The 25,686-nt window shown below is 47.6% G+C and overlaps 1 protein-coding gene across 2 annotated transcripts in view; it reads left to right on the top strand.

Moving 5' to 3' along the window:
* The window catches only part of LOC143342962 (uncharacterized), a 282,929-nt gene that overhangs the window by 170,459 nt on the left and 86,784 nt on the right, over positions 1–25,686 (top strand). For both annotated transcript variants that reach the window (XM_076767327.1, XM_076767328.1), the window contains exons 2-4: positions 15,847–15,947; positions 16,042–16,259; positions 20,290–20,480. In XM_076767327.1, the coding sequence (XP_076623442.1) occupies positions 15,847–15,947; positions 16,042–16,259; positions 20,290–20,480 (510 nt within the window). The remainder of the gene's footprint in view (positions 1–15,846; positions 15,948–16,041; positions 16,260–20,289; positions 20,481–25,686) is intronic.

Raw genomic sequence — 25,686 nt, 5'->3', positions numbered from 1 at the left:
TTTTCCGAGGCGTCCAGGTGGCACCGTCCGGAGGACGAGGAATGCATAAACAATGGGAGTTCATAAACAGAGGCTGTCAAAGTATCGCACACAATGTAGGGAGCGCGGTATTATTTATCGCGCATAAAGGTCGCGCGTCTCCCGGGCCAGACTTGTTTTACTTTTCGCGCGTCGCCTTATTTCACTCTGCGGGCTAATTATTTATTGCGCGTAAAGGTGCCAGAGGAAATCGCGCGAGAAAACTCCTACGAGGGGGGAGTAGCGAAGGTGCGTCGTACTTCCCCGCCGCCGCCTCGTAATTTACAGCCACGTTGATTACCTCGTAAGTTACACCCACGAGACAGTGGAATCTCCGCGGCATCTCGATGGGTGGCTCGCCGGCCGAAATCGTCGTACAATTAGGTGGTTACTTTCGCGGGGCCAGGGGGGCCCGAAAACGAAATAAATCTCGACCCTGACTGAACGTCAAAAATCGAGGCCCCTTCCGGCGTAATTGCGGCCGCCTGTCAAAATGGTACTTAAGTAATTGCCTGCCACTTTGAGGGTTCGCTACGAGGGTCTCGTTGCATCCTCGCCGGTTCCTCTTCCCCCCGGAGGATGGAGTCAAAGGTCGTCCCGTACGCGTCTTTCGATCTTTCGAGCACGTTCGCGGGGCTTGCATGATTTCGATAAAAGTGCAATTAATTTGGAAAATGGAATGCAAGCGTTGGTTGTTCGATAGAATTAAAATGAAAACGCGTCGGACAAAATATATAGGCTGGCTAGTTAGGGAAGGCTAAAAATGTCTATTTCGAGGCAGATTCATAGAGTGGCCTAACGACGGTATCGAGTAAATTTACACGGCGGAAACGCGCAGGAAGATGGTAAATCAGCTGCATCGGCGTCGAACTAGGTCGAGAGCGGCGGGAATTCGGTAGTTAGCGGCCGTAGCGGCGGGGCAGCGTTCATTTTCCCATTCCTCGCGGCCGTTGCGATTGCACGTTGCGAATGATAAATGGCAGGATGGCCGGCGAAGTAGTAAAAGCGGAGTTACGGTATGCGTGAGCGAGGTATATCCAGGAATAATTTGCTACCGGCTCCGCGGCTCGCGTTGCCACGTCCTTTTCATTAAACTTCCGAAACGCCGCTAATATTCACAATTATTATCGCGTATTCCGGACCGGGGGGATAATTGAGCGGCTCGCTCGACTGCGAGAAATGGACCCCGCGGTGGCGTGGAACCAAGGAAAAACGGAGGAGGGAAGACGCGAGACGACGATGGAACGCGCGCTCGGCGCCGTGCCGCGCGATGATGAACAGCCCTACGACGATTCGCTAATAACCCGCTATCAGTGCTGCGAAAACGCTTTTTGCTTCTCGACTCGCGGCGATACGCCATGGATATTCGCACGATTTCCGCGCATTCCATCCACGGACGCCACCACGAGCAATCAACGCCGAGCCGAGGCGAAAAAGAACCATTTCTGCATCCACCGGAACGATTATTCGCGCGGCAATAATCACGTGCATACGTTTAACACTTTAAACCGTGAAACTAAAATAATTCTCAAGTTGAAATGGTAAAGAAAATGTATTCGAATAAGCTTCGTAAATTTTATTGAAGTTACGAAAGTAAGTACTGCAAGTCTTAAGTTTTGAAAGTCCAGACATCGAGCTTTTAAGACGTACGAGATTCGTTGATGACCGTAACTCGAGACAGAAGTTACTGAAAATGATTTTTATTTCTCTGGCCGCCATTGGGTAAATTCGAATGAAATTACATCGGAGAATCAACACGACACGGTTAAACAGCGAATCCCGTCGTTTAAGATTCTAACTCGTAGCAAATCGAGCGATGGTTTACGAGCCTGATCGCTGTAAGCCGCAGGACGTCCGTGTCTGTAGGTAGCTCAACGGTGAATTGTCTTCGTTCTTTTATCGGTAAGATTGAGTGCTCGACGCCCACTCGTTACGTTGAAAAACCGGGGAGAAGCACGGCATTCTAATTCTTCCGGACGTACGCCATTAATTTCAGCCCGTAAATCCGGAGGAACCCGGGGACTTTGCATTAATGTGGAAAATAAGAGTTAAACGATCGCGACGGTCGAAGATCGAGGTCAATGGTATTTCAAGATCACGGACCGGCAGCACGAAACTAATAAATATTACAACGTATCCGGTGGTTGGTCGGGGAAATTACAGCGCGCGATAAGGCGAACGTACCTTCTCTGATAAGGAGGCAACGGTACAGACGGTCCATCGTGAAAACTGAAGACGCTCCCGATGCCGATCACGACGATTTCGTGCGGATAAATAAGCTGTTACGCGACGTGGATGCGATGCGCTATCGCGAGAACGACGCCATTGGTCTTTGCGATTGTCCGCGAGGGAAATTAGGGTCGATGGAAATCGATGTAGTTAACGGAACGTAAAGTGGATAGCAGCATGTAATTAGAATCATTGATATCTAGATAGTCGCCGCTCTCATCGGGAGTTATTTAAATTAAAATGCAAATTAGATCATCGGCCGCTACCGGTTACCCGCTTCCAGTATTCCTCGCATTATGCTCCGTCCGTGACTGGCGCTACTGGTTACGTGTGCCCACGGAAGTCTTTATATTTTTTATTAACTTTAAAATGATTAATCGATGGAAAACTAGACGGAATAACAAGACGCAAAGAGACGACCAAAATATCTCGCCAGCTTTTTGCGCTTTAATTAGCTCCGGAGAGCGATTTCTTTGAACAATAAACGGTTCTTTTTATTCGTTGAGTCGATAATATTTGGTACCCTTACGACTGATCCAGAAGCTGTCTCCATCGTCTCATCCTTAGCCTCTCGTGATTTATCGTTTAAATCTGAGAAATCTTCAAACTTTTATCGTCTAACTGCGAGAATAATCGAATAAACGAGGAAGAGAGTAATCGAGTGTCGGTCGCGAAAGATCCTCGGCGTCGGGTGTCCCAGATTTTTTAAGAAACACCCGTTAGATGCGCGTCAGGCCGTTGCACGATGGGGCCTACGGGGGTGGCGTGTGTGCTGTTGACCCGGCATGGACCGGTTCGGGTCACTCCTTTTTTCCTTCCTTCATCGGGGCCTTTTTTTCTTCCCCTCTCTGGGAGCACCTTGGATATAGCCAGGTGTGACGTCACGCGAGGAGGCGTGATAGGTTATACGTTCGTGCGTGTGTGGGCCCACGCGTGGCCCGGCCGTGTATGCGTCAGGCTCATCAGCATCGAACAGTTTCCCTCGATTTCGGTCCTGCAGCCGATCGGGAGACAGCGCTACGATCGAATATGGCTGACGTCGTCTCTTACCACGCATCGAAGTCTCTCGAACGGACCGACCGCCTTACGCGACGCTGTACATTGCCTAGCGACACCAGTAGAAAATCCTGATAAACGCTTGTAAAATAATTCCTACGTTGCCTTTACGACCGGCTCGCGAAGACTAGGCAAGTTTTGTAACAAACGAGAGACGAGAGACGTCGTCGCGGCGAAGGCTGTGTTCCAAAGATTCAGCAAGGAACGCGGTTAATTAATACAACCGGGAGGCAGCGAAATAGAGACGGGACAAAACCTGGGCTCCCCCGTTCCGCGGCCGATATGAAAGCGTCCGATGGACGGAGAAGAAGTTCGTTAAATAATCGATATCGATGCGAATCCTGGAAGCGCGAGGAATGAAATTGCTAATGTTATATCCCCGAGGAGATTGGTCGTTCCGCGGGTCCCCGTAAGAACTGGCTAATTAATAATTCCAGCGTATCGGACGGTTTCGTCGTTAAAATCGAACGTGACGGTTCTTTCTGCGCCGGTTTCCCGGAACCGATGCCGTCGTCTAGATACTCGAAACAGGAGGACCGCGCCGCAGAAAGAAAGGAAATCGCCCTCTCTATTCGGCCGTCCCGCGGGGATAGAAGAAAGTTAGGAATGCACGAGGAATGGGCGTTTCGGTTTCCTGGAAACCGGACGAAAACGGGCCCGCGGTGTTAACGCGAATCCCTGATGAATCTCGACCTCCGTTCGCGATCCTCTTCGTCCTTTTGCCTCCTCGAACGCGTTTCAGTGACATTAACAGACAATTCGTGCGATCGTCCTTTATGTTTACCTTCCCCCATTTATCGGGTAACTCCATTGTTATTTTACCACCAGCCACGGGGGAAAAACGATCTCCCAATTTTCTGAAACCACCACCCGGTGTAATCGTATTTCATTGGCCGGATCGAGGGTCAGGGCGAACGTTGGAAGGTTTTCCGTGTTTCTGGGGGCAAAAGCTGCGGAGGATACGCGCGCCGGTAGCGAGCCATTAGCGAATCGCTGCGAGGCAGTTCGTCATCTCACGGTTGGCTAGCCGTGGCCAGGCATAACCTCGCTTTACCGACACGCGACCCACACGCGGCTCGTTCTCTCTCCTTTTCCCGCGCGTTCGAGCACGCTTGGCTCCGTCTCGTCCTTTTCTCCGGCTGGTGTGTGTCCCACCTTTCCCGCCTCAGACCCCCCTTTCTTTTCTTCGCGGTGCACAGCCGGAGCCCCGAGACACCGTCGAGGGAACAAGACGGAAATAAGATACGACACAGCTGATACGCCTTCGTCCGCCGATTACGCGCTAGGTGTACGCCGGAGATTGCCGATGATGTCATTTCCAACTATAAACCGCCGCCAAGTGCAACACACCGGCCTCCGGTCTGCCCGCCATTTTTATTCGGGACCGAGATGATAACGCGGCGCCGACTATCTTCCTCGAACCGTTACGTCTCGTATCCGTGGGCCAAAAGAACTTCGAGTATGCATACCGATCTGTATGTTCGCTGGTTCGTACTTTAAGTTACAGAACTCGGGATTATCGTTTGTTAAATCTTGCGTTAAAGGAGGCAAAAATTTAAGTTGCAATGCACAGATTTCCAAAGACAGTTCCATTTGAAATATCTTGAGCCTCGCGAAGGCTGACCAAAGTAACGATTCCCTGCGGAACTCGTCTTCCTTTCTCCCTAGGAAATATCGTGGGACGTTGGAGCTCCTTTTTCCCTCGATGCTCGTATTTTTTACGGGCCGAACTTTACGCACTGGGGGCCACACGGATACGTGTGGGAATTATTTATCCTTACGGGCGCGATAAATACTTATTTTGGCCCGGGACAGAGCAACGTAGAGAACGCGAATTTGCCCGTACACGCGTCTCCCTGCATATATGCTGCGCGTTCCGTTCTCGAGCATAAAACGCGCGAACGTTCCCACGTAATTGACTTTTATTGTTACGCGTCGTTACTGCGCGTCGCGAAGCAAGTCGCTCTGCCCATTCGAACGCGACAAGAGAGAGACATTCGCGTAATAGAAATTTGTTATTTTCTTCAACGTACAACAAGAAACTTTGAAGGAACGGAGGATCGTTGTCGCGGAGCCAGGACGTTAAAGCGGTGTTACATAGCAAAACTTTACGAGCACGGTGGACAAAACGAAAACGCGAGATACCACGAGCACGAAACGATAATCGGGAAGGAAGACAAGGACCATAAACAAAATCACGGTAATCAAAGAAGGAAACGCCTAGAGATTGAGCAAGCGTGAGTTTAGAGTGGGTCGACGAAACACGACGAGAAGCACGTAAGAGGCGTAAACGTGATAAAACGCAACACCGTAGCAACGTCGAATCAGAAAAATCGAATAATTTAAAATTAGCATCGTCGACGGAATTGTAAAGTCTTCCGCTAAATTTGAGCAGCTAATCTGTTAAAAGCGATCGCCGATCGGCATTCCTTTCTGTAGAAAACCCCCTTCGATAACTCTTCATCGTTTCGGTGTCGCTCGAGACATTCGACGCCGTGGCGCGTTTCGATTCTTTTCCGGGGCTGAACGATTATTAATATCCCGGAGGCGGCCGCGGGCCGACATTCCCAACGACATTTCTCACAGACCGATCCGCGAGTCAAAAATGCCCGCTATCGGCCGCTAGAAAATTTATACCGAGGGCCCTTGTCCGATAAAACAAGGAATTCGAAGCAACGATGGAGTGAAGGGAGGTTTGTCCAGCCGGGCCGAGCTGCGCCCGCGACATCAATCATCCTGGCCATGCTCGAGCAAGACTTTCACCGGCTGTTACGACGACGTCCACGTAGCTGCACGAAACCCCGACTCCCCGGGCGTTGCGTATCCACCGTTTCGTGCCTCGATTCGATTTGCAACTCCTCGATTTGTCTCGCCGCCTCGTCTCCCCTTGCTACCTAATCGTTCCACCACTCTCTCCGTCCAGGTTCGTCGACCAGGACACTTTACGAGATTTATTTAACAAAACTGTTTTAAATCTATTTAATGCGGTACCGCCGGAGATGCTTCCTACGCTCGCCACTAGAGGGATACGCTGAACTTTCCTCTCTCGCGAGTGCTAGACCCATTCCTATGCATACATAGAAATACTCCTGCTATCGACACCAAACACAGTACTATTTATGTCGTACACATTGTAATCCAGCTCATCGACGTAAACGTACAAATAGATTAACAGTTATGTTGCAACAAAGTCAAATTAGACACCAAAGAGGCCTTAAAAATGCAGCAGAAAATTTTAAGAGACTGCAAATACATTCAACTTAACGATATCCAAAGTCTTGTCGCTTTTCGAATATTTCGCAAATGTGGAAGGACAGTGTGCATGGGTGTGTCTAACCTGTTTGCAACGTATAAATATATCTCGAAGCTTATGAAACTATAAATTCTTTAACCAAAGGCGGGGAACGCTTCCATAAGAACTGTATCATAAACGATGATTATCGGTGCGATCGAACGTTTTTTTTGAAGCTTCGCGCCTCCGTAAGGGTCGTGATTTGCGGACTGAATAAACATAAATTCGGTCTCCGGCCGAATTGCAACCCGGTCTCCGTCTCGTTCAATGTTGCAGTCCCGATTTATCGCCTGCATTCTTTCGAGGTGGTGAAATCGGTGCTTCGTCTTCTCAGGTTCGACACGGGTATCTCTGTTTGACAACACGGTGCAAAATTGATCGCAGAAGAAGGTACGCGGAGGTAAAAAGTCGAGTTGCTCGAAGTCATCGGCTGCTATGCTGCGCTTCGATCGTAAATTCGTTTGTACCGGTTGTGATTTCGAATCTCCGTGTCCAAAATGGCCCAGAGATTACGAACGGAAAGTTCTCCTAACGTTATACACCGAACCACAAGTTACGTCATTTAATTAACGTGACTAAATGTCCTAGAAAAATTTTGGTAGATGCACAGCAGTTAGGGCAACTGAATTAGACTGTTTCTCGCGAAGCATACGACATTTTCCATCTGTGTTCGGAAGATGAAAAATCGAGGAACGTTTAAAAAATGAAAAATTGATCAAGAGGACGTTTAAGCCAAAGAAGGTTTCGTGCATGCCTCCCCGTTCGATTCTGGCAATCGATACGTGGAATTCTCGAGTCATTCGAGAGGAAGGTAACGCCGATCCTCCTGGTCGGTAGCTCCGAACGCTCGAGGATGATTCAATCGACTCGATTCGCGTTCTTTCGTCGGCTTCGCAACGTTCCGCCCACGGTGGATCGCGATCCACCTGGAAGGTAGGTACGAGACGAATAAAAAGAGTCAATGATCCAACTGTGCACTGGTAGGATCAACTGTTCGACGATGATTCAGGCAAATCGATCTGCGGCGGACTCTCTTTCGTCAGCTACATAATGTTCCGCCCACGACCGATCGACGAGATCCATCGACGAAGAAAAATAAAATAGAAATCGTACGATGAGAATGGACGCCCTGACATCGTATCGGTAGCGTCTGCTACACGGTTTTGTTTAATAACGATACCTCGAATGGTATGCCGTTCGTCCCGGGACGAGCTTCCTCGCCCAATCGCGACAGCGAATCTCGATTTCTCTGCGTAGTTTTAATATTCGATTTTCAGTCATATTTCGTTGGAAGCAACCTCGAATTTCTTTATTTTTACCCCTTCGTGTGGAAGACCAGCGTGAAAGATTACGGTAGTATAAATATAGACGAGGTATACGAGTAGACTTTACAACTTATGGAATTTTGTGACCCAATCTGACACCCATACCGATTTAAAAATTCGGGAAGGGGCCGAAATTTTTCGGCGAAATTGAAAAGTTTCAAATCATTCTAGAAAAATTATTTTCAATTGCAGGGGTCAATTACAATCACTTTTGGTGAATAGACATACCCTCGAAATCCTACGCACTATCGAGAAAAAAATTGCAGTAGGTGGCGAAATTAAAAAATTTCAAATTGTTTTGGAAAATTTATTTTCGGGTGCAAGGGTCAATTACAATCATTTTTGGTGAATAGACATACCCCTGAATTTCTACGCGTTTTCGAGATAAAAATTCTTTACCGTAAATACAATGTCTGACCAGAAGGATTATTCCCCTGAAACTACATGCGTATCTTTAAAAAGTCATAACTCCCGAAGGGACTGGACGATTTCAATGTTTCGAAAGGCAAACTACGCGTATTTTGGTGGAGAATATATAGAAATTCTAAGACTTAGAAAAGTTGTTCCTTAACCCTGTAAACTACTCCAGAAAAATAGGTAAAAATAAGCTCTACACGTTCACCTCGTCTGTAGTATAAGTATCCCAAGTGTCTCAGCGACGAGTTCTGCAGCTACGTAGCCATAAAAGTACCAACCTCTTCGAACCGTTTCGTGTTGATCGGCAAATTCGCGAACACGTGGGGCCCAGGGTCCGGCGGGGTCAGAAGACACGTAGAGGTAGCATCTGGACGAACACCCAACGCGACCCACCCACGAGCGACGAAGAGGGTCGTCGTAAGCGCGTGGAGGCCAGCGGCAGAAGCGCGGCGCAGAAAATAGGGCCCGGTGAAAAGTACCATTGATCCAGCGCCATATTTCTCGTGCCGGACTTTATTGAGGAAGCGCGGAGGGTGGGGTGGGAAGTATTGAATTCATCGGTACGCATTGTCGACAAGATATACGAAGCTGGGGGTTACGGGTTAAGTGGACCCTGTACCTCCGGTAAATAAGTCTCCCTGTGCGCCTGTTACCCGTGTAGATGTGTGTTGTCTTGGCCCTTACGTGTCTGGAAAGTGCACGCTGCCGGCCGCATAGGCCAGCCGCGCTTTCACGGGGCAATTTATAATCGTACCGGGTTCAATGGAACCCGTGTGGGACGGCCGAGAACAAAGGGACAACCCGTGGAAGCTAGGTGGTTACTCGACGACGAGCACCACCTCCGCAAGGAGTTCGGTTAATCGATGATTAGCCGCCTGGGAGTCTCTTTGGTTCCTCCAAACGACCGAATCCTCCACGAAACGCTCCGTTTCCTAGCCCAGTTCTTGCTTAGAACCGGGTTTTCGCGTTTGCCTCGGTGCTGGAAGATCCCAGAATTAGGAATAGGGATTCTACCAAACCTACGAAAAGACTTTGTTCTACTCGGAGTTCTATTTCAAGTCGCTTGTTTTTGTCAGTGCAAGTACAAGTAGACGTCTCACTGAGAAGTCAGTAGGTTTACTAGATGTTCTACTAGGAGACCCGTTAAGGATTCCACCGGAAATGCTATTGACAGTTCGAGTAGGAGTCTTACTAGATGTTTACTAGGAAACCAGTAGGTGTACTGGATGTTCTACTACAAGACGTATTAGGGATCTAGACATTCTATTGGTAAGTTCTGTTAGAAGTCTTGCTGCGTATCCTATTGGGAGTTCGACTGGATGTTTTACCAGACCTATTAGGAATCCTACTTGGAAATCCATCTTGATGTTTCATTAAGAAACCAGTAGGTTTACTAGATGTTCTACTGGAAGCCCCGTTGGATGTTTCATTGGGAAACCCTACTAAAAGTTCTATTAGAAGACCTACTAGAAGCTGGATTAGGAAACGAGTAGGTTCGCTTGATGTCTGCTGGAAAACCTATAAAAGGCTCTATCAAAAGTGTAGCTAGATCTATTCCTATCAAAGTCCAGGTGACTCTGGCGAACGGAAGCGGTCGTTTTCGACCGGATTCCTCCATGCTCGAAGCCAGAGGAGGAATTAAGGGCCTCGAAAGCGGGAGGCGTCCGTGAATCATGGCGGATTACGTTCCACGGAACCCGGAAGCGAATTTATTACCGCGCGTCGATCCCGTTGCATACTTCGTTCTCGATTTGGGCGCTCTCTCGACGACGCCCACAGCGTGCCGCGCTCAATAAAAGTTCGTTCATTAACGCCGGTGACTTTTGGTCAAAGGATCGAACACGGCCGGGGCAACGTTGTTTCCCGGTGCGGGCAGAAAAGGGCGTCCTCGTGCGTGGACACTGTTTGTACGTGAGTTACAGGAACGAAGCACAAAGCGCCGGTTCCAGCCGACCTACGACCCCGCCTCTAATGAGCGGCAAAGCACGGCTATTGTGAGTGCGCCTCTTCCTTCCACGCGCTCTGCCTTTCTTCTGTTCCCCTTCGGGGCTGCCCTCCTCCTCGAGATGCCCCGAGCATACGATTATTTCGATGATACCGGCGCGATGGAGATTCATGGGAATCCGTAGGTCGCCGCTTCGATCCACCAGATAGACGAAACAAAGTCGTTGGCGTTATCTATGGAGAGCTCCGATCGACTGGTTTTCGAGTTCCCAGAGGGTAATGACCTCGATAGGTTTATCGTGGAAAGATATACAGCTCTTCGTTCATTTTTCTCGTATTTTTTTATTTTGAGATTTCAAAAGTACCAATAAATGTTACTTTACGTAAATCGAGACCCAGAGGTGGGGGTGTCTTGGAGCACAAATGGCGGACGCGCCGAAACGTCGCCGACGCAGAAAGGTGAGCGCGTAGAACGGTGATGCATCTCGGGGTAAACAGTCAGCAGGAGTAAACGTCGGCACAATGGCCAGTTCGCGAGCAGATGAAACGGTCGATCAGGCGAAGCCAAACAACAACAGCGCCGCGACGCCCGAGCATCGTTTCAGCTACGCGAACAAGCAAAATAACAACTCGTGCACTTAACGCAACAGTACGGTGAACGCACGCATGAGGAGGAGGAGGAGGCGGAGGGATCGCGTCGAACGAGCACGAGCGAGCAAGAAGAAGAGAGACGGGATCGAGCAGGTCGGTCCCAACTGGGTCGATCACGATGCTCTATAATCCAGCAATGCCGCCGACAAATGGAGTGCTAAATAATCTCTCGACAAGACCGTGCAAAAGAAACGAGACGACGCCAGGAGTCCCGGAGTAGATCGTCTCTCCAGTAATAAGTCATCGAGAGAACATCGAAGACGATCCCTGGGACACTTAGCCGCGACCGGGATCCGGTTCTCCGGGGCAATTTTGGAAATTGCCACTATTAATTCTGAAAATTGCCGGCCATTTTCTCCCTGAATCACGCCGTGCGTCGACGACAGGCGGGCACCGGCGTCATAATGTCACGCAGGCTTTTATCACTAGCTTTCCTGTGTGTTCTACGTCGATTGTCATTTTCTAATTTATATCGTATAGGATTTGGATCGAATTCTGATATTACAAGTGCTTGAAATTCGATCGTTGAGATCGTTGAGAGTGTCTTGGTTGCGAAGCAAGTTTTGGCTAGCTTGCTTCGACACAGAATATTAACCCTTTGTATTTATATTTGAGAAGGCTACCAATCGACTCGGAATTCTTTCTCATATTCGATCAAAATGAAAACGTTATTATGGGAACGTATTACAATTTAACTAAGTAGGTTTAGTAGAAAAAATTAGAAAAATACAAAAGTTTAATCTGCATCTCACCTCTTAAAATTAACTTCTAAATTGAAAGGAACACATACAATACACAGGAATACTGAAGGCTGTACTACATAAAATATGATGCTTCAGTATATTTTTTACTACCAGGCTTTATGAATGTATGTATGTCTAGTCTGTTTACCGCGCGTTGACTCCTACCGTTTGACTAGATAGGGGATGTAAACACAGTCTTTTCACAATACAAACGTCATGCACCCTTTGCATCCCCTTTGAAGAGAAGGCGGTGCACGGTTTGAATTTTCCGCGAGATAAAAATACTGTCGGAGAGGGTAAAGTTTTCCGCGAAGAGGTTTCCCCGGTGCAACGCTCCGCGAACGTCCGCCTCGGTAGTAGGAAGAGTCCTCCGAGCGGCTTGGATTCTGCGAAAGGGACGAGAACGTCGGAAAAAAGGAGAGAAGAAAGGGGGAAGAGAAATCCCGAGGCGAACCGTCCGGCGTTCTTGCCGGCCAGGCAGACGGCAGCAAAGGGGAACACCCTGTACATGCCAACGACATTCCCGAAGTGCAGCGTGCAGTTTTTCGCGGCTACCAGTGCAGGCCCTGACGAGAGAGTGACTCAGAGCCCCGAGTCGAACGCAAGGGCGAACACGCACGTGCTCGCCAGCGCGCACATGCGTGAGCACGCACACGTGACACACGCGTCTATCCGTGCACGTATACGCGTCCTCCCCTACAGGGTGTACGGTTACCTTTCACAGTCGATTCGGGGAACGAAGACACCCTGAAAATCTTGCAAATTTCTCCAACGTTCGCGTATCCAATCTCTGACGAAGGCTTCGGGTGAACCAGAATTGTTTTGAGACCAGCAGAGACGTCGCGAGAGCTCCGATGGCCTCGAGAGGTGGATCGATTTCATTTTCTCGCGAGCCACCCTGTATAAAACGCACTCAGCGTCGTGTGGACTCGTACACGTGTACGTATACTCGCGAAGCATGTTCCGCGGACGGGCGCGTCGGTGTGCAAGCGGATCGAAGATCGAAGGATCACGAGCGAGAAGAAGAGGAGGAAGAAGAGGAGAAAGAAGAAGAAGAAGAAGACGGCGACGTTGACGCGGAGCAGAGAGATCCAGGAGGGAGAAGGAGGTCGAAGCGCGAGATTTATTTGCCCGAATTTCGACGGGCGACCGATGCCGTGGCCGCTTCCAAGGAATGCATTTCGTATTCGGGATCTTCCACGGAATATGTTCGGCGACGGGAGGCTTCTGGGGCCCCGTTCGATCAGCGGGGACCAGTCACCGGAGTTTGTTATTGTTTTCGTGGGCCCGTGGACCGTTCTTGCGATCCGCATTACCTCGGGGGATCGAGGTGGATCGTGTCCGCGAGGACGCGGCTCTCAGGGATCCGCCAGTTTTTCTGCACGACGAACTAGTCGATCGTCCTTCCCGCGAGCTGCGCGAAAACCAGTAGTGGCAGCTTATTCGGATGATGTATAGGGAACGATACGGAAGGCAATTAGTATTCGATCGGGGAAGATCGAGGCCGTGTATCTCTATATTATCGTAATTATGTCGGGAGGACTTCGGGAAAGCAACCAGTTCGGGATATTATTGACTTTGCCCGTAGTACGGAATCCCGTTCGCGTCGAGAGCAATTTCATCTTGCGGCTAATAATATTTAACCCTTAAGTGGATTTACGGGGCCTCCTCCAGTTTAAATCGCTTAATATATTTCAATGTAATTATTTGAAAATTTATGTAATTAGTCCATTATTTTTTAAATGCTTTAAAGGATAGATGAAAATAATTCAATCGAAATTGAGAGTTCGCTTAAGGGCTAAAGTACGTATGCAGCTTGTTTACAACGAGGCGAAAAAGTAGCGAATCTTAACAAGAGACTATTGTACAGAGAATAAAAAATTCGATAATTTCAATCTTGAATCAACGAACATAAATAACGTGACAAGGGTTGTTCGTTTACGAATTTCCTTTATTTGAAGCTCGTTTGGGAATTTGGTAAAAATCAGTTGAGATTGAGAATCCATTTGAGAGATAAAAAACTCGAACAGGAGAATAAATCGTTTTTGATGTGATTTAATCCTCGAAAGGAATCAGCAAGCGTGTCTACGAATGGCTCTGGTCTGTGTAAGATTACGAAAAAGAGCATTTTAATAATAATAATTTCAACGTAGGAAAAACTGATAGGATCGTTTGGTAATGAATTTGGTTGAAAGTCTGGCCCACTGTGCATCAAGAACATAGAGATAGAGCAGGACAGTGGAGATCGAGAGTCCACTCGAGGATCAAGGGGCTGCTTTTCTCCGATTTATTTTCCCTTAACGTTTCAATATGAGAAAACAACGCTCAAGATGGTCGAAAACATCGAGGCTCGGTCGCGAGAGGTGTCGTTAACCGTAAGCACGAATCCGTGGCGAGACTGTTGCAGCCGTTATCCGATCGAGGCATCAACGGATCGTGATGCATCGTTTCCGATGGTCGTCCTCTCGAATCGCCGCTATTAGGCCCGTTGGCATCGAGGCTTTTTATGCTCGAACCGAGGGATTCTTAGGCACGGGTGGACCGCGACGTGTCCCGTAAACGACGGCGTGTACAGAGTTTAACTAATGTGTCGGACCGGTTGGGATCGCATTGATCAACCCGAGAGAGACTAGATTTATGTCGACGAATGATTCACGGCGTGATTTACAGCGGATTGTCCGGCTTGCGCATACTGATTGAGCATTTATTCCGCTCTGCCCGGCACCGCAGCACACTAATCACTTATTGGGTTAAGGTGAAATCTTCCCCTTTACCCCCCGACCGTCCATCCGGGACGCTCTTCCCATACTCTCGTGCCCGACCTGTTTCTCTCGTAACCGACCACCTCGAATACACGGGAAGACTTCCTGGTTCGAAGCGTACTTAATTTTTAATCGAGAATTTGCGTGAGGTAAGCGCCAGGTGCAGTTCGAGTCTTGTAAACTCGTCTAGTATTTACTTTAAAACGACACTCGATGTTGACGTATTCTCCATCTCCGTATTTTAGAAACGAGAAAGTCTGAGGATCATGCACGAAGAAGAGCGTTTATCGAAACTGATGCGTTGTAGAATTATTCGCCGAATTATCTGTTATTCTGCAGTTTGAAAGGTCTTATAATACTAAAAATCAAATGAATTGGATGAACACAAGTGTCACGTGTTTAGAAAAATGCACCAAAAACTGGAATAAATATCAATCATTATTTTTGACAACAAATTGGAAAATTCGCTACAAGTTGTGGGTAGCATTAAAATCTACGTTCCCTTGTTAGTATTTTATAATAAGCAATGAATTTTAGACTTCAGTTTTTTCACTTTTGTCCATTGCTCGTCACACTGTGCGTCGCCTTATAGGTCCAGGGGCCGCTTAACGAAGGGATCGTGGAAAAAAAGTGGGGGCGCAGAAAACTGAGTTTTTCCGGCGTTATTTAAGCAGTCGGTAGCCAGAGGCTGGCCCGAACCCGTGTTTTCTGTCGGTAAGGAGTCCGAAAGTCCCGCGGGAGCCCTCTTCCTCCTTTTTCCGATCTCCGTCCCCCCAGGTTCGAGGCTCGATCACGAAGGCAGGGCACGCGTCTCGGCCGTAGAATGTCGTCGTAACGAGGTGTTCCGTCCCCCGTCCCCTCGGGCCAGACCTGGCAGCCCACTCCAGGAGAGATTTCTCGTCCTTCGTCTGCTCCGTGTCCAGAGGTGATCCCTTCCACCGGCGGCCGGCAGGGACGAACGTTTAAATTAGGCAGGGAATCCCGCGGAATCCACGAAAGAAACCGCTGCCCGGCATTCCGCAAGGTTTTGATACGCCTTCGGGCTATTGGTCGTCGGGGTACCATTAGCCCTTATGCGGTGGGAATGACTCCTAAGGGCCCAACCGGTCAGCCTTCGCGCGGTGGGTCGTACGCTTGCACACTCTAAATCCTATATTTAATCGCGTCGAATTCGCCCCGTGATCGATGAGGTCGCCGATCCACGACCAACTGTCCCTCCGAACGTTGGGCGAAAAAACCCCCCTCCCGGCCTACGATCACCGTGCATTTTATTGCCGCGATAGGAGATGCGCAACTAGCCATCGATTAAGATTTATGCCGACCCTTTGTCTCCGGAATCCCCTTTCGGTCGTCTTCGCGGGTGGAGAAAAAGGGGATCGAACGTTCATCGACGTGTTTGTTTGTTGCAGAGTCTGGCCACAGGTTGGACAGCGGCTCCCCGTTCTGGAGGATTCAGCTCGACCAGGATCTTCTGGACACCATCAGCGCTATCTACCCGGAGTGGTTTAAGGTAAGCTGCTTGCCCTTTTCCGTCCCGCTCGCGATCGGTGGCCTTCCAGCGTCCTTGAACGAATCCCGGATAACGAGGTACGCTCCTCGTGCAGGACTATACTAACACCCGAGCCTCGACCTCCTCTTCGTCGAGCACTTCCGCCGGTCAATCGAACGCCGAGGGCACCGTCGCCGCCGACTCCAGCACCGTCCTTGAGCACAAGGTCGCCAAAGGTGATTCCAAGTCGAAGTCCAAGGCGAAGAAGGCGGACAGCCTCAAGGACAAGGAGAGGGACAGGAAGGAAGCCAGGCGCGAATCCAAAGACGAGAGGTGATTATTTTAGCAACCTTGCCTGCCAGAGCCACGCTGCTCCGACACAGTTCGTTAGAACCTCTCTTATTTCTAAACGAAACTCATATCTCACTCGTTTCGTCAATAGTCAATTTAAGAATATTCAACAAAGATAAAGATTGCTCAACCTCTTGTTCACAAGTTCTCGATACCAAGATTCACTATAACGAGGCTACTTGAGTCTCATACATTAACTCTTAAGTGGACTCTCAATCTCAAGTCAACTATTTTATTTAATGTTAATTTTTACCAAATTGGTAAGTGGAAATCAACTTTCCTTTAAAGTATTTAAAAAATGATGAACTAATGGAGGATTACGTAAATTTTCAAATTGTTAATTTAAAGGCTAAAATCATCACATTTTTGTACTAGCGAGGTACTAAATTAATTAGGTATTAAATTAATTTAATGTTGATTTTTACAAAATTGGTAAATGGAAATCAACTTTCCATTAAAGTATTTAAAACATGATGAACTAATGGAGGATTACGTAAATTTTCAAATTGTTAATTTAAAGGCTAAAATCATCACATTTTTGTACTAGCGAGGTACTAAATTAATTTAATGTTGATTTTTACAAAATTGGTAAATGGAAATCAACTTTCCATTAAAGTATTTAAAAAATGATAAACTAATGGAGGATTACGTAAATTTTCAAATAATTGTTAATTTAAAGGCTAAAATCATCACGTTTTTGTACTAGCGAGGTACTCGTAAAACAAATCTGTTCTTTTTGGTGGTCATATCTCTTACGAGCAAATTTAAACGAAATAAAATGGTGTACATTTGAGAAATTACACTAAATCGTACGTGAAGGGGTAAACAAGTTCGAGCAGCGTGGCAAGAAAAGTGGCGTAGAAGTGACTGATCGTTCGAAACGTTTTCATCGATACACCCCCTCGAGACGGAGTACTGAAATTTATTTTATTTCGATTATCCGGAGTCCAGGTGTGCGTCATATCGAGAACGCAAAGGGTTAATACCATTAATAAAGTCGACGAGCGTCTCGAGCAGATTATTTCTATTAAGTGGTCGCGCGAACGGCCTTGCGAAATTGACGACAGCGGCGATAAACGCGTTGGGTTAGGGTACACGCGAAAACAGGGGTTTCCACGGCTAGGGGCCCCGATCGACCCGCAATTTACTATCGCCACGGACCCGTAATCGTCCCGCGAGAATATAAACGCGCCTAACGACCGGCTTCCTATCTCCAGCTGTGACGAGCGCGAAACCTCTTCTCGGAACTTTCCGTCGCCGGCTACCACCTCGCGACATTAAAATATGTTTAATCGACCGCCTGTAATTTTATCTGAACTTTCCGCGCGGTTACGACGCGTCCTTATCTCGCGACGTGGCATTTCGTTCGGCCGAACATGGCCCGCTCTTACGCTCACCGAACGCCTCTCCAGACTCTATGGCGATTTTCTAACGATTTTCCGTCCGAGAAAACGATCTTCGGATGTTTTGGGATCCCCCAAAAAATTGTACATCTTTCTCGAATTCTTATCGTTTGCGAGAGAAACAGCGATATACAAGGCACGAACCCCACGATTTTTCAGTCACATTCGATGATCTGACAAAAATGTGTTTCCTATCAAAGTTAATCGGTATTTAACAAGAAATTCCAGTTGCTTATATTTAAACACAAATTGATTTCCGATAAAAAAATTGAGGTCACTGCAGGCGTCATGGTATTTGCTCGGATTTGGACGTAAACAAATGAACGTAAACATTACGAATGCTTATTTATTCAACTTCAGAATTTAACACACAAAATAAAAGGAAAATTCATAAAAAACCAAACTGAAAACACGCATATTAAAACGGTGCATATAATTAGTAATTACATTAAATGTTCTGTATTCCACCTTTCAAGTTGCAGGTCGTTGAATTCGTCTCGACGTCACCCACGATACTACGAAATTAAAAATACCTAGTTCCATTCAAAAATACAACAGTGATATTAATATTTTATCAAAAATCAATTTGTTAGATATTGATTAACACTAGATTTACGGAAGCCGTTAATTTGACGGATGTCAGATTCCATATTTAAAATTGCAGAACACGTAAATATTATTTTTTAACAACCTATGTTGAATTTGATTGATGCAATGAATACATATTCTAATTAAAAGAAAAATCGTATTTTAAATATACGTGCTATCAATGCTCGTAAATCTAGTGTTAACTTCGATAGGAAACATTTTTTCGTCAGATCATCGAAAGGGGCTGAAAAATGGGAGTAGTTCGAGCTTCATCCTGTGCAGTGTTCTCAGGGTTAATAACGTTGAATATTAAATAAAGACGTCAAGGTTCTCGAGTAGTTCGAAACAGGATTCCCCGGTATCTCGAGAGGAAAAAGGAGGAGCGTCGGAATTCCCGAATCTCGTGAAACGAAAATTCACGGGCGAACACAATCACTATTCGTCGGGCCTCGGGACGGTTTTCGAGATACCGTCGGAGGCGCGTAAATTCCACCCTCCGCGGGGGGATAAACGGCGCCTTAAGTGCCTCGTCCTCGCGAAGGATCCCGCGGCGGACGCAGGAATGCCAGGAGATAAAGCGTATCGATGTTACATCGCGGGTTATCGCGCGCCGTAAATCATCTCGCGAAATACGCGACCAGCGGGATACGGCTACCGAGATTCGCGGAGAGTCCCAGGCCCGCGGTAACGTAAATAACGCTGAATAAAGAGTCGGCGATAACGCGAGCGAGGATAGCGACAGAGTTTGCCACGGAGGTTTCGAAATTGCCTTCGAATACTCGTTTTCTGATAAACTTTAGACGGACTCGCGTCCTTGGTCGAGTTCTTTCCACGAGATTCGAGTTACCGTGCTGCGTGATATATAGTTCGGAATTTTTTTTACCATAAACGGCGCATATTAATGGCCGCGCGCGAAAGCGGTCGCGAGTAATATCGATGATCGGAGGTAACTTTGCAGCACGCGATCCCGGCTTCCATTCGCAAATATTCCGAGATCAATGCTGGCTTGGCCATTTTGTGCACTTTGGGTAAAGGAAAGGTAAAGAAAATTGGATAATTTACATTATTAACCCTTTGCACTCCCACGTCGAGACTCGACATTTTTTGAAATGCAAATCAAAGAGATACTGTACACTCGAGAATTACAAAATACAAGAATAGTGTAAATTTCAAATAAAAACACTTAAAAGTATTGAGAGCTGTTGGTAATAAAATTGAAATATAGTTCGGAGTGCAAAGAGTTAGGTTTAAGAAAATGGATGGCTAGAGAGTACTATTGAAAGACGAGATGTTGGCACCCACGAGCTATTTAGGAGTTTGGTTCGTGATCGATTTACGCAAGAACCTGGAACCTAACAAGTGCCATCATCTCGTCTCCCAATAGTATGTGAAGGGACCAAGGCACCAATCAGGCCCGCATTCCTTCGCCTAGCCAACTTGATACGGTCCCGTTGGAAAAAATGTATATTTTACTGGCTCGTTCGGCGTGTCTGGAGCCTCCATAAATTCCATAAACCGATCTGTCCAAAAAGGAAGAAAAATAGGTCACCGGTGACAAAAATACCCCCGGGTGATTGGTTGGTCCGGGTCTACTAGAGCCCCGTGGAAACGGGTTCGATCGAGGCCGGGTGGTATCGTTTGTAGGTTTCTTGTCGCGTGACGAGGGGTCAGTCACTCGCGCCGGTAGGACGGAGGAGACGTTTTCGGCGCTTTCTGATGAAAACGTTCGTCCGTCGAGACGATCGAGTGTCGATTGATCCGTCATTCCTTCATCATCGGCAAAAACACGGGGCCGGAGGATGGACCCCGGGACCGATTGACACTCGTTTCGCCGGCGCGTTCTCGGTCCTTTGGCCCCCCCCCTCCCCCTTGTTCCTCCGCCTCCCCATCCCGGTTCCGTATCCAGCTCCTTGGCGTGTTCCCGATCGATCCGTTCCCCCGATTCGAAGCGACGTATGAAAGATTAATTCACAAAACGCGAACGTTTTGCTCGTTTCGGTCCGCGATCCCCGGACCCGCAGGGACGCTGGAAACGGTAAGAAAGGCACGAAGCCCTCGCCGCAGCAGGATAAAGCGGCGGACGTGGCAGGAAGGAAGACCGCGGGTGTTCCAGGATCAGCCGCGGCGGAGATGGCCGAGGGTAATCAGTCGCCGCCGAAGGCGGAGGTCGACGACTCGCCGCTTCAACACGCCATGGATCGCAACAAGGAATGTGAGTACATTTACATTTTATTGCTCCCTTTTTGCGCACGGCTCTGCCCTTGTCGTAGCGCTTTATGACCCTTAAACGAGAACGCCCGGAGGACTCCTCCTCGTTCTTGTCGATCGTACGCCGAGACCCGCCGACCGATTCCCGCGTGTTTTCGTCAACCCGATCGCAAGGATCGCGGGGACCGCGATTTTCTGAACGTTGCCGGGCGATCGACGGCCCCGGGGATCGTTGCACGCGACGATCGTTCCCCGTTTTTAGTCCCCCACGCTGCGCGATCGACGACGGCGATCGTAACGATCGAGGAATACGGAGTATTCGTGCTCGCGAGCATCGCAAAGGGGGAGATCCACGTTGTTTCGATCGACTCGCGGGAGGATCTACGGCACTCTACGTTTCTAAATGTTCAGTAAAATAAGTGGTACCTCGTCGATGGAGTTTGGTTTTGGATGGGAGGATACACGAGGCGAGAATAAAAAAAAGGAATGTGGGCTGAAGAGATTTCGTTTGTCCGTTGTGAGAAAGCAGAGTAAAACTATCTGTTTTTATTTATCCGATACATGTTTCACATATTTCAGTTGCTTGCAAAACTTTGATAAAAACTTAAATATTTTATGCTCTTTTGACTGGTAACAGTCAAATGTAAAATATTATAGCGGTGTAGGAAATGTTTAATGAGGCTCATAGTGCTCGAAATAATCGAGCTAACACAAAGCTGATACACTTGCCTTATTATGTATAATATTAAGTCCATGATCATCTTGCAAAAATCGATTGCACTCATCCCCAATAGATGACAAAATCACGATTTTTTAATATCGCAGTGTTCCAAATTAGGAACGTATTCCATATTAAAGCAACTAAAAAAATATTTATATTATTTAAGATTAGAAAGTATGTTCGAAAATATGGTAGTCCACTGTTCTTTAAATTGAATTTGCACATTCTGTGAGCACTTGTTTCCACGATAAGAAAAATTCGAAGCTCCACAGAGCGGTAGCCACGTCATCTCACTGTACGATATTAGAGATCGCGCTTCTTCGTCCCGAGGAGCTCTTTTATCGCGTTTTTTTGTCGGAAGGACACCCGTAGCCGTTTCCACGGTAAAAAATTGTAAAAATCTTCGAAACGAGTCTTCGAGCGCCGTCGACTCGGGGTTAAAGATCTCCGAGGCATTTCGATTCGCATAAAAACTCGATCGAATTTTGCTTGCTCGACTTTTATTGCGGCCGGTGAGACCGACGCAGCGAACGCGGCCGTTTCCGTGAGACATTTTTATTTATTTATCGATATCTACGGGTTTCCATCCTTTTCAATCCGAAATAGGCGTGTCGTAAAAAATATTGTAGCAAATAATTCGTAAAAACTTTACACTTCTTTTCTGATCGATGGGATCCTCCCATGTCAAGTGAAATAAAATTACTCGCGTTCTTATCTCGAATCGCACTACGGCTAATAAGAACTCCGGAAATTTGGCTATTTTGCCCGTAAATAAATGAACAAATAATCCGACGATCTATTGCTTCGTTCGTACCGATTCTAAAATGCCTCGAGTTTTATCGGTGACCGGAAGCGACGAATCGAGGTCGAAACTTTGTAGCAAAGAGGCCGACGGGGGTCGTTGGAGGATCCACGGGATCGCGCGAACGGACGATCGAGAGAGGCGAAGCTCGTCGAGTAACGAGCGAATGATTACACGGCCGACGCGAGCATAATGGCGGGCTTCTTCTCGATTATGGGGGACGGGGGTCCGTCCTGGTCGCGAATTCGCCGCTTCCTCTCGGCGAGAAACCACCGTGGATAACTGCAACGTCGAAGCTGCACGCAAACACTGTTTCGTGCACGGTTACGCCACGGACAAGCGTCTCGCATAATAACCGAGGCTCGGGGCACGGATCGGAAGCGATCGTCGTCGCAGACCCCGGGACCGTTAGCCGTTTTCATCGATTATTCCGGACGTAGAGACCGGACACTTCCTTCTCCGCGCGCGCTGGAAGTCAATGTCGAGATCGATCGACGCTTATCGGGGGCGCGAACGTGATCCCGATGCAACGGAAAGCTTCCAGCTATTTATTCGATCGATCCTCCGTGAACGGGCCCTAATAAGTTTCATTTTCTTGCACAATCTTCGCGATTTGGTACAGGACTCCGTCAAAGAACACACGTGATTCGAGCGATTATTTAGAGTAAAATGGAGAAAACAAATGGACTTGTATGCTCCCAATACAGTTTTATTATATTTCTCAATTAGATAGTTGCGTTTTTGTACGCTTACAAGTATCTGAACGTTATTATTGGCCTATTTCTACGTATTTGCGCGTATCTAACAGACACGAGTGCCGTGTTATTGTTCTAGTACTGCTGAGGAAGTGAATCACCCTTATGAAAAAGTGAGAAAAAGGAGCACAATTACATATGAACTTACACAGGTGATACATTGCCCTCTTCATGAAGTTACTACAGTGTTTATAACTAAATATTCGAGGACGATTATGTCCCGCTTCGCGAGAGGTTTGTCGAATATTTCGAAATGGCGAGCCACGGTGGATCGAAGAAAGTTATAACGACCACCGGCGCGATCCGGACGTAACATCGTTCCGACATCGGTTCGAGCAACACGGTGGAACAATACAGCGGTCCGAACGGGCGATAATTCATCGCGCACGCAACGATCCCTCGACTATCCGCAACAAAATGTTGCTGCTGGCCGAAAATTGATTTCGTTCCCGGGCAGAAGGGTCGCCCGGTTGCTTTTTACAGCTTCGTATACGTTATCTCCCGCAGCACGCGAGCTTCGTGGGATCGATCGTATAAATACGTCGGGACGCTGTCGTCCCCCGCGGCGCCTTCGACGAATTCCTGCGGGACGTAACAATTTTCTAAGCAAGTGGATTCCAGAAAAGTAATCCGTAATATCCGTAGGGATATTAGGAATGCTTACAGGCGTCTGGTCAGACTCATATATTAACTATATTATTTAATATTATAAAAAACTATTCGACACAAAGCAAAGGGTCACCGACACGGAGGACCCAAATCTAAATATATTTCGTTCGTCGATACGCATTTCATCTCAGCCTAAACACTTCCATCATCGACACCAACGATAACGTTTCCTCCATGTGTCGATCGTATCGTGTAGAGATTTCGATTTTTTTAAAGAAAAAAGGCACCCTGCAGGGTCCTACCCTTCGCAAGACAAAGTTATTCGACGCTGTCCACATTCTGGTTACTCGTTCTTTCTCTCCGGCTGCAATAACCACAGACAGATCGATCCGCGATCGTTAAAGCCGCGGGGACCACCGACCGTAGTCCCTAGAACGTAATTTTGTCGCGTTTGTCGGTCGCCTTTCTTCTGCGATTACTTTTTGCCCCGATCCTCTTGCCTCGAGAGACTGGCCAGTGCACAGTGTGGGACTGCATCCCCCAAACGTGGTCAAAATGCGTAATCGTATACCTCGAAATAAAAATAGTTTTATCTAGCGTAAAATAACGTTACGTCAATAGAATTACGTCGAAGAATTTAATATTAAGAAACATTCTAACGTCATCAGCAAATAGTGAAAAACGATAATGGTTGAAAACCGCGGTAATAAATATAATGAATAATAAAGGACCCAAATGGGACACCTGAGGAACGCCAGATGAGACAATGATTTCATTCTACCTCTTAGGTAGCTCGACAACCAAGTAAAGATTTGGAAATGAAGATATTTGTACGGGCGAGTCGTTGCATTACAACCTATCTGGCAAACCGGAAGACCTCGAGCGTCGATTAACTTGCAATATCTCGGTCTGCAACGTCGTCCAGGAGTCTGCTCGTCGCGCCGGAGCTCCGGGTAAATTTTATCGGGCGGATTCCGTGCCCACACGGGCATCGAGCTTAAATTACCATCGGTTCCCCGGACTCGGAGTCGAAGTCGTCTCGGAGTTTTGAGTCACGCCCGAAAGAGATAACTTAGACGCGGAGGACTCGCGAGAGAAATGGCGGCCGCGGGAGCGAGCGAGATCGCGAGGGATACTCGGTAAAGTCTGAAATCGGCCCGCACCCTTCTCGCCGGTAGAATTTACGATTGTCCACGCGAAAGCGTAGGTAATCGTCGATGATATCACCGTTATAAATAGTCACGCCTCCTGTCTCCCCGTATATTTATATCCCGCACACAGTCGCGGCGCGCACCTACCTGTCCGCGCGAATATTCGCGATCGGAGAGCTCTCTCCCGGTGTCTCTGCTCCGCGAAACACGCACGCAGGTGGCCGTCGAAGGTGCACCGCGACTTGTCCGCCGGAATCACCGGAGGGGGAACAGCGGCCCACGAGCGTTTTCGCGCGGGAAAACTCTCCGCGTCGCGTTCTGGGCATTCTAGCCGTGTTTCTCGCCGGACCCCGTGGGTGACGGACGCGATTCCCGTTGGCGTCGATGGAACGTGGCGAACCGGCCGACGATAAGGACAATGGAAGGCCGCCGGGGAACGAAAGCCACGCGAAATTCTGGGGGAGTGTTTTGGCCGGAGTCGTGAGCGCTGAAAAGACAACGGAAATAGAAACGCTCCGGTGACTCAGGTACGGAGACGCGTGTACGCAGAGTTTGGCCAATTTTCTTTACGAATTTACACAGCTACAAAAATGAAAAGGAATTGAGAAACGATTTTCTACTGGAGAAAGGAAGAATCACGGAAAGCTGATTTATTCTTCAAATATTGCGCTGAGAATACAATTGAATTAAGTCATGGCAATAATTTAGTAACGCGTAGGACCTCCATTGTTCTCTAGAATCTCAATTAGTCGATTTATCATACTTATTAGATTTTGTCGCGTTATATTTTGTACCAAAGTACCAAAGCTGTTGTAATTGCATTTCTTAGTTTGCGTATATTTTAATACTGTCTGTTACCAGCATAGATTTATCGAATTAGATAGACTTAGAATTCTTTAAGTCTATCAGATTTTGTATAGATTCGAATCGTATAAGAGTGGTTCAACAGAAGAGCGATCTTTCTAAACCAACGTTTTCCAATCCTCTTTGAATCGCGTCCCACCCAAATGCCTGAAAGATTTTGACGGTACGCGAACAAGCATCATCGTGCAATTTCACTCAAATTCCACTCGAAATACTCAAAATTACGCGGTCAATTCATCGTCCGAGTCCATGATTCTGTAATTTTCCAAGGAAGCAATTCAAACACCTTTTACACATTTTTGCGAAGC

Source organism: Colletes latitarsis, chromosome 6 (assembly GCF_051014445.1).
Source record: "Colletes latitarsis isolate SP2378_abdomen chromosome 6, iyColLati1, whole genome shotgun sequence".
In the NCBI taxonomy this organism is placed as follows: Eukaryota; Metazoa; Arthropoda; class Insecta; order Hymenoptera; family Colletidae; genus Colletes; species Colletes latitarsis.
The sequence above is the reverse complement of the archived record's forward strand: the minus strand, read 5'-3'. Positions and strand labels throughout refer to the sequence as shown.